Source organism: Cyprinodon variegatus, unplaced genomic scaffold, assembly GCF_000732505.1.
Source record: "Cyprinodon variegatus isolate N-32 unplaced genomic scaffold, C_variegatus-1.0 Scaffold1085, whole genome shotgun sequence".
NCBI lineage: Eukaryota > Metazoa > Chordata > Actinopteri > Cyprinodontiformes > Cyprinodontidae > Cyprinodon > Cyprinodon variegatus.
Genome location: NW_015151538.1, coordinates 31,945 through 42,094, shown reverse-complemented (window position 1 = coordinate 42,094; position 10,150 = coordinate 31,945). Strand labels below are relative to the sequence as shown.

General features: G+C 36.4%; 1 protein-coding gene across 5 annotated transcripts in view; it reads right to left on the bottom strand.

Annotated features, from left to right (window-relative positions):
* Nucleotides 1-10,150, bottom strand: part of LOC107101350 (SRSF protein kinase 2-like) — an 84,299-nt gene that overhangs the window by 42,432 nt on the left and 31,717 nt on the right. For 2 of the 5 annotated variants that reach the window (XM_015400232.1, XM_015400231.1), the window contains exon 1: nt 3,510-3,613. The exons of the other annotated variants lie outside the window; for them this stretch is intronic. In XM_015400232.1, coding sequence (XP_015255718.1) covers nt 3,510-3,598 — 89 coding nt within the window. In that variant the 5' untranslated portion in view covers nt 3,599-3,613. Of the gene's footprint in view, nt 1-3,509; nt 3,614-10,150 lie in introns of those variants that run through there. 5 annotated transcript variants of the gene reach the window in all.

The window sequence follows — 10,150 nt, the reverse complement described above, 5'->3', positions numbered from 1 at the left end:
AAAGTCAGAATTCTGACTTTGTTCCCCATACTAAACTTTAACTAAATTTTAAAATCAGTAAACTTTTTTTTTTTCCAGTGGCCCTAATCCTCTTCCGTACTAACAGCCTCTGATGTTAATAAAAAAAAAGGTTAAAAGAATGAATGGTTATCCACATTTTGTACATATCTACTGTTTTTTAGGCATACTTAGTTTTAGTGTTTTGGTTTTACTTTTATGTTATAAATAAAATTAGGCACTAGGCAGTCTATAATGTGTGTTGCTGCAGATTCAGGTGAATATTAAATACGGTAGTTACAGAAACTGGTAAAGAACGGAGGGGGGATTTCTTTACACATAACTGCTCATGTAACACTGACTGTTAGTTTGTAATTAACACTAAGGCCTCGTCCACAGAGGGATGAAATTAGTTGTATCCACAAAGGTATGTTTTGGTTTACGCACTGCATTTAAATAGATCCAGGGTTTTACGAGAACAAAAACAGTCTTTTATTTTCTTTTCTTTTTTTTCTTTTTTTTTTAAATCAAGTCCCATAGTGGAACATTTTCAAAATGCTGATTTTGTGTTTTGTGATTAGGAGCAAAATGCGTTTTTTCCTGAAAGGAATTAGCTCCATCTCACTCTGTAACCAGCATCTGCTGCATTTGCATCCCATGAGTTGTCAGTGCATGGCTGTGTTTTTGTTGACTGTTTTGGGGTGTTTCTGTGGCACCAGTGGGGCCAGCATACATGGTTTAGTGCCTTAAACCAACACTGAGTAACTTTTCAACCTACATTAAATATTTTCATAACTTTGGGACTATACGTTGATTTAGAACTAGTTGAATGACACGTCTGTTATGACGGGATGGGGTCTGTGTCACTTTCACCGGCACTTAGCAACGTTGCACATCTTTTATTGTAATTTTGTATGCAGTGTATGCAAAACAAAAATTTTATTTAGTACAGCTTTTCAGACAGTAAATGTACATTTCCATTCCATAAAGCTTTGAATATCACCATAAGAATTTTATATTTAATCTGGAACCACACAGTGAGCAAGTGGAGCTGTCAAAGAACCGGGGTGATGCGGTGGATCGAGGGAGTTCCTGTTATAATGCAGGCAGCTGAGTTCTGGACCAGTTGTAGTTCATGGAGTGATTTTTGAGGAAGGCCAAAGGGGAGAGAGTTACAATAGTCCAGTCTGGACGTGACGAGGCTGTGGACCAGGATGGCAGCAGTGTGAGGAGTAAGGGAGGGACAGAGGCGGTTGATGCTTCTTAAATGGAAGTAGGCAGACCGGGTAATTTTATTGATACAGGATTGAAAGCATAGGGTGCTATTGAGGATGACACCCAGACTCTTAGCCTAAGGGGACGTTGAGATGGAGGAACTGTCAATAATAAGTGGGAAGCTGTCGGTTTTGGAAAGAGTTGATTTAGTTCCAATAAGGAGAACTTCTGTTTTACTACTGTTTAATTGAAGGAAGTTGTTGGTGAACCAGGCTTTTATTTCAGAGATGCAGGGGATTCAGGGATGTCCTAAGCAGATATTGATATCAGAATTAAAGCCAATATCAGCCAAAAGATAAATAACGGTATTTATCAGTCTGGACCAACGCTTCAATATAGACAAGCTAACAGAAATACTCAGCTTCTGTTTAAAGTTTTGTCAGGATCCCAGTTTTTGTGTTCGTCTGTTTGTCTTGTCTTTTGTGTTTCTCCCTCCCACCACCAGGAGGCGCCTGGCTTGGTTTCGCCTCCTCACACACCTGCAAGCTGTTGCCTCATCACCGGACTGCTGTTAAGCTGCTGGTTGCCACTACTTCGACGCCAGAGTGTTTGCCAGTTTGGGATACTCTAGCCAAGCCTTGTTTATGCTGAGTCTAATCTGAGTTTTTGCATTTTGAGTTTTTGTTCTCCAGCCAAGCTGAGATCATATTGAGTTTTACTGAGCGCTTGTTTCTCCCTGAGTCACAGGAAGCCTTCCTGCAAACTGGACCTTTTTGGACCGCCTTCTCCCAAGTGGGATCAACTGAGTCTTACAGCGACGGATTCCAAACAGGAGGTTTGGATCCAGCCACCTTTGAGCACGCTGAGATCACTCTCTGAGTAAGGAAGTCATCTTCACCATGACCCGTTCAAGTACCACAGGAAAACTGAGTTGCAACCAGCGGCTGCATCATTCCACTCCGTCCGAGTTCTGGGTAAACCCTGTTCCGCCCTTCACCGAATCAAACAAACACTGGAAGACCAACACACAGACTGGAGTCTACGTGTCTACTCTTCTCTGGAAACGTGAGTGGCAACAAATCCTCTCCTTCAAGATTAACAACTCCAATTCCCCACTGAGCCTGAATCTAACAGTCTGTCTTCCCCTCATCTTTCAGTTTCCCGGCCGAGCAGAGTTCGGAGGAACTCTGCACCGAACTCTAAATACCTTTCAATAAAACCCGTTTAAACTTTTACTCTGTGTCTCGCTGTTTGGCTTCACTGCATGTGGGTCCGAGCTTTAGATAAAATCATGAAGTTTAAGTAAACAACCGGTTAATAACTCAGTTGTTCTCATACCTATTTTTGTCAACTATTCTTCTCTTTTTTGAAAAAATCCTTTTTTAAGATTACAACATGAGAAATATAAGTATATATAATTCATGATGATTTCATCTCAGGTTAATATCAGTATTAGTAATACTCTAAGTAACTTTAAATTTCTGTGTATTTGCTGTTATTTTTTTCAAAACAAGAATGTTAATACATACAGAGAATTAAATGACTAACAACATTGCTAAAACATGGCACCACTTTTACAGCAAAGGTCACATCTGAAGCTGGGTAATCACAACTCTGTGAAGTGATTCTCCATTATTACCTTTTCTAAAGAGGTTCTTAATGATGTCTACTCATCACTGCTGGACAGAGAGGATGTTATTGATGACAACACCCCTTTATATAGCTATAATATCTGCCACTGGACTGATGATAGGTACTTTTAGCCACTTAAATAAGAGAAGGAGCTAATACTTTATGATTTTCTTAAGGACTAATTCATGAGAAACTTACAGAGCCTTGTGCCAGACAGGTTTTAATTTAGTTTGCAAAGACATTAAGAAAATTGAGTCCTTTGTTTTGACCAGGTGCACTAGTGTCAGAGTGTTTTATAATTATAAATGAATATGACATCGTCCCCTCCAAATCTAAGATTCTTTTCAAACTCAAATCTTAAGAAAAACAAAATAAATCAGACCTTGCATGCTAATAATAATTTGACTTTTAAAGAGAACCACAGAAATATATCCAGGAGTAAAACAAAGAACAGAATAATAATTGTTTGCTCAACAGACTTGAACCTAACAGGTTGCATGACTGAGCCGCTTCACTGCTAGATAGTCAGCAAGTTGTTCCTTTACACTAAGCCAGTACAGGCTATATGCTTTTGATCGTACTAATCACATTTATTCCAATCTATAAAGGAATCCCTCACCAGCAAAAATCTAATTCAAAAAGGCTGTAGTCAGCTCAACATCTACCTGATGCGGAGGGCCTTGTGACGCAGACGAAGGACACACAGAGCCAGCCCCCATTTCTTCTTAGTGTCCAAGCTTGAGTTTACCTCCATGTGACAGCGAGGAGAATAGCAGAACCTGCAGCCGCTCTCTGATTCCGTCCACAGAACTGGACAAACAAGATGGACTCCGCTCTAAATTCCAGCAGCAGTCACATGGGGCTCCGACACCCACCTGCTAACGCACCATCTCAGCCGAGTTTGGAGCTTGCAAGCATACAGACACCAACGCACATTCAGCTATGTCAACCAAACACACTGATCTATAAGAACACAAGAAAAGGGCTGAAATGCAACCAGAAGTATTTTAATGCTCTCATCATCTGCATGATTTCTCTCCGGTGTAAACAAACTTTCATTCTCACTGAAAATAATTCATCTATCGCTGCCTAGAGGCTTAAGTTTTATACACACCATTCAACTATTGAATGTAAATTTACCGACACATTTATTCTGACTGAAAGCAAAAACAAAGTCCTGAATTGGGTACGATTTTAGGGGAAGGGGGAATTTTTAGACTAATAGATGTAGAGCAACAAGGAAAAGATTATGTTTATCAATTTGCGGAGTTAAATTGTGGAACAAACTAAATGAGAACCTAAAGCAATGCCTAAACATATTCCTTTTCAAAAAAACGTACAAAGAAATTATTTTCAAAAGGTATAGAGAAGCATTGTAGAAAGTTTTGTTTGTTTTTTGTTTTGTTTATTTGTATATATGTATGAAAGTATATGTGTATACATATTTATGTATGTACATGTGTAGGTAGGTATGTATTTATGTGGATATATATAGCAACATAATCATAAATATTGTAAATTGAAGAAATACAAGAATTAAAGGGGTAGGAGTACATAAGTTTTACTTCTTCCTGCTCCTTTTTGCACATGTAATAGAGGTATATTAACTCAGGAAAGAAGGGTACCTTGTTTGATGTTTTTCTCTCCAATGTTTTTAAAAATTGTTTTATTGTTTTTCTTTTGCGTGTTCAAAATAAAGAATAAAAATAAATTAATTAAATCTGTTAGAGAATCTAAAGAAGGTTAAAATTTTGTGTGATTATTAGATGGTCTTTAATCTTTAAAGCTTCCAAACTCACCCAAAAAGATAAACCTTTGGACAGATACATAAATATGTTCAGATGTTAAGAGAAAGGTTCCACTGCTATGATAAAAAAAACTCTCATAAGATCATAACAGGAAGGCTATAAATACTGTTGAAATGTCATATGATGATAAAATGTAAATAGAAACTGTTTGGGTTTTTTCAGTTGCTGCTCTTTCTAATTACCTCCGCCGAGGAGGTTATGTTTTTAGAAGTGTTTGTGTGTCTGTCTGTGAATACGATAACTTGAAAGCTATGGATCGATTTTAATGATTTTTTTTTTTTTAATCAAAGGTTCTGTACTAGTAATGCCAAGGTGTCATGCCAAGAAACAATCCATTAAATTTTGTTAATATTTCAGATCATAATCTGGGTACAGCAATTAAAAAAAAGATTATCTAACATTGTGGAGGGATATTTGCCAGATCAAGCAGTTCCTCACTAAACCAGAGGGTGGCAGTAGTGGCTACTGACAGCTTCAGCATCGGACTCAAAAATTCTGGAGGTAATTTACTGACGATAAAGAAGAAAAAAAAAGTGCTTTTCTAGTTAGTTGGGTCTCTATTTTCTCCGAGAAATATGTCTCATTTCCAATCAGAAACCAACATTTTGGTTGAAATACAAAACAGTTTGAACTCTAAATCTGCCAGGAAAGTGGAAAAAAACAAGCAACTTAACTGCCCTCATTGTAAAACACATAGCTAAACTCAATGTAAACTACAAGAACAAAACAACCAACTGTAGTAAAAAGTTTGCATGTCCAAAGTTCTGATCATAATTATAATTAATTCAGAATAAGATAAAAAATAGGTTTATTATGCAAAATTGTATACCGAGAAATACAGGCTTTTTTATTTTCATATTTATAAAATATTTCTGTAAAGATTCTGTCATCCAGTTCATGGTCAAGATTGAAAAGTTCAGTTCAGCAACTTCACGTCCAGTTGCCTAAACTATACTTTTCCAGCTTAATTTATATCATATGTTAGCAATTTAAAAGCCTAAAAGTGCATCTTATTATAACATGAAACTTTTTCCAAAACTATATTAGAATGTTTGCTTTTGCTAAGTTGTCTAAACGGTTATTTATGAGCAAAAAGTAGAGAGGAACAAGGTTCATTGTTATGAATAATGATTTTACTTATCGTTTTTGCTTTATCCAATTTAAAATGTTAACCTTTTTTTCTTTTACACATTAATCATCCTCTGAATGTAGGTATTTTTAAACACAAGTCCACTGGCAAACCAAATTAAATAACTATTAATTGTCACTTTACAAGCACTTACCAGTTAAATTTAGTAACTTTAGCTTCATCAAGTAAACAAGCCTCTGAGGCACAACAGTATGGGAAAACAGCAGCGCAGGATGTGAAACGACAACATGATAAATAGGCTGAGTAGACTTAAGACACTCAACAGTTTGGTTGCTGAGCTTCCAGCTGTCCTGGAACTGCTACAATCCATCTGTCACATCGCTTTCTCTCAACAAACTTGACGTTTTGAAAAAATTATTTAAAAAGTTATGTTTGGAGAAAGTTTAAGTGTTTGGAGGAACGGATTAGTTGTACCCGTATCTTATAACAATCTGCAGTTTCCATAAAGTGCTTTTTCATCAGAAACCTGTATTCAGAAAGAATGTGGTTTTCACTGAATATTTGATGATTTGTAGCCTCAGTAAATTACAAACAAGTGATATTTTTAGCAAACATTAGATATGTCAAGTGAGGACCTTGATATCGAGAGATTTCATCCACAAATTTCGACCTGGCCATATGGTATATCTATTACATGATCTCTTTATGTCTGCTGGGGTCGTATAAAACTATTTTTAACTTTTTCATAAGACCATTTAGGAAACTATGCATTAATTAATTCCGTTGATCTTTCCAGATAAACAGAATATTACACATAATATAGGTTATTTTCTAGAAGCTACACTCTGTTAGCTTAATGTCATTTCTCAGTAATATACCCCTGGAAAAAGTTTAATTTGGAACAGGGCTGAAACAATTAATTGTGATTCCTCAATTATTGAAATAATCGTCAACTAATTTAGTAATCGAACAATCGTTAACTGGAGTATAGAGACAGTAAAACATGCCTTTAGCCTGCAGAGCAACCCACTTAGAGCAGTAATTATACCAATATTGACATTTGCATTTATTGGCTGTCAATATGCTCTATCCAGAACTCCTCAAGAGGAAAAGTTTTAGTTTCACCTTTTTTAATTTTGTAAAAAATCTTTGAAGGTGAAGTCCGGTCAGCAAGGAATAATCAATGGATCATTATCTATACCTAAAACTAATACGTTTGTGGTGATTTAATGAAATTATCGTTAATCAGTAAAAAGGTAAAAAACAATAGTTTTCATCGCAATCCGCCATTTTTGTCCAAATATAGTAACAGCTCACTCCTGAAATCTTTTTGTAGTGACGTCACGGTGTGGTAAGCCAAAGGCCATTCTCCCCGCTTTACAAGCAAAATCAATGGGAACTACTAGACACATCCTTTACCAACCTCACTTTGCAGAGGCTACTCAGCAAGCACAATATTCCAAAAGTAAAAGACAGACTCTATGAGACAAAGAAAAGGTTTTAGAAAAGGAAAAAAAAAAAAAAAACGTTAAATTTTCTTAAAAAATAACAGCCTCTGGTTCTACAGATGGCACCAGTGTTAGCCTCATGAGTTCACTTATTGTTCAAAATGGTGCCTCAATACTGACCTGCTAACGATCTCCCCCTCAGCACCATTAGATGTAGCGTAAATCATAGAGAGATTTTTTTTCAAAATCAATCACCATCTTTTCAGATTTTGAAACATTTATTTGCATATATGAGGTTGTTGCATTGTTGAATGTATTGGTCTACAACTGGACCATGGTCGAACTCCCCGTCAAGCAAAATGCTAAAACCTACAGTCATCTGCAGATCTTATGATAAACCTCAACTTTGTTTGGTGCTTACATTTTTAAGTGTAAGGCATAAATGACAGGGGTGACAGCACACACCAGAGGAATGCCAGTTGAGCACATCAGCGGCTTTTAAAAAGTGTTGCTAAACTGTGAGCTCTGTCGAAAATATCCACCACCCAAAGTCAAATACCGAAAGATCAGTCTGTCTATGGGCCTGAATGTGGGGCAGAGAAAAGGGTTCAACAATGTAGCAGTGCATCCTCAACCACTCAGCAAAGAGAAATTAGTCCATTTTACTCTGCACCATCTGCAGCGACAATTAATTTTTTCTCTCTCACATCAGCTGACTGTAATTTCCTAATGTTGTCTGAGAACACAGAAATTAGTCATTCTCAGATCAGACTTGCAAATGAATACCCAAGCAGTGAGTAAATGTCAAAAAACCTGTTTTTGCTGTTACTTCAAAACCAAGAGAACATTTTTGAGACAAATAGAAAAAAAGGCTATTATTAGTGGTAGGAGTGCATTCTGCAGTGCTATGGAGCTTCCAACAACAACTGTAGCTCAGTGGCAAAAACCTTTAAAATGGTTTCACTGAGTTTAAATAAAAAAAATAGCTCATATCTGCCGTAATTCTATCCACAGCCAAACAGTTAAAGTAGAATTTAGAGGAATTATTCTTAGAAATGTAATAAAAATGTTGCTATTTTAGGAGGCAGCAGACAACTAGAATTAGGAAAAAAAATACATAAAAAAAATCCTGGTATGCAGTTATAAGGTCTGCTGCCTATATAGAGATTTTAGTCTCTCAATCATCATTCTATGCCAGTTAAGGGCCAAAATGAACCAGCAGAGTTTGATACACTATTGAATTGACTTTATTTTTAATATGTTTACTCCCATGGCTCGTTTTCCTTTGGAACCCAAATGAGACAAATAGAAATTACTTAGCACAATAAAGGAACACGACCACTATATATTACAACCAATTGAGTCTAGTGGAACCCTGGGGTTATTATTAGACTTATTGTCAAATTTATACATGCATCAGGAAATTAATTGGTGGCTGAAAGCAGCAGCTTTTCTGCTCAGCTGGCCTAACAAGACACTGTAGCAACAACACTCTCAGTTGTATACCCTATTACTAAGATTAGAAATCTAATTCACAACACATATCATCTGAAGGTACTTTACAGAGACAATTCAACCAGATCATCCAGTCAAATTGATTCAAAGTTTTCTATCTAAGGAAAACCAGCTGATTGCATCGACTCATTGATTCGAAGGCAATTCCTCACGCTAAGCATGCTTGTAGCGACAGTGGAGAGGAAAAACTCCCTTTTACCAGGAACCAGACTCAGTGTGAGCGGCCATCTGCTGAGGCCGACTGGGGTTTAAGGAGACAGGAGCAGTCCTTAAACTGCACAGTATCGGTGAGTATTTAGAGGAAACACAGATCTATGGCGTGGCAGCAAAGAGTAGTTTCTCTTCCATGAGTTAAAGTTTTTCTGCAGTCCATAAAGGCTGCAAGAGAATGAATGAGATCAGGACTTATCAGCAGACAACAACTAGACAGAACACTTAAACCATCTTTGTCACATTGCAGCTCTCGGTTTCTGTCAGGCTGGATTTGAATATGTCGCATTTCTGATTAGAAATATGGATCCATATTAAAGATGATCAACATAGACTGCTGGTTTAGTAATGTTAGTAACATTGCTCTAACTAGAGCTGCAACTAACGATTAATTTGCAAATCAATTAATCTGTCGATTATTTTTCCGATTAATCGTTTAATAATCAGATAGCCAAATGTTCTTTAAGGAAGATTCTTTACTAAATTAAACCAGGTAAAACTAAAACTTTTCCACTTGAGGAGTTCTGGATAGAGCAGATTGACAGATGGAAAAGTATATATATTTTTTTTATCTTAAATGCAAAATATTTACATATTCTTTTACAGTTTTGTTATAATTACTACTCTAAGTGGGTCACTCTATCAGCTAAAGCCCTGTTTTAGAGTCTCTACATTCCAGCTAACGAATCAAATTTCAAATTAGTCGACGATCATTTCAGTAATCGATTAATCATGATTAATCCGGTTAATTGTTTCAACTCTAGCTCTAACATTGTAGTGGCTAAATTTCTTTCCTGACAATAAAAATGTACTTCGTCACTCTTGCAGGGCGTTAAGTTTCTGACTCGTTAACCTTTCTTAAGAACTGAAGCAAAACGAATACAAAAAAATCCACACAAAAAAAAGAAAAAGAAAAAGATGGTCCGTCAATCTAATAAATCCGTAGTGACAGATGAACTTACAAATAACCTTAACTGTCAGAAAACTGTTGCTCCTCGTCCTGCTCCATTAAAACTTCTAAAGTGCTGCCATGCGCACTCTAAAGCAAAACTATGCATGTGACCTTAACTAAACACAGGACATTAAAAGGAGCCTAATCAAGTGATATAACATAACCACAAAATATATCCAAATGCTTAATAAAATAAACTGTATATTTCAAAAACTAAATTCTAATCAGATCTAACATAGAGAGAAACATAACTTCTATATGGCTCTAACAAACTCTACAATCA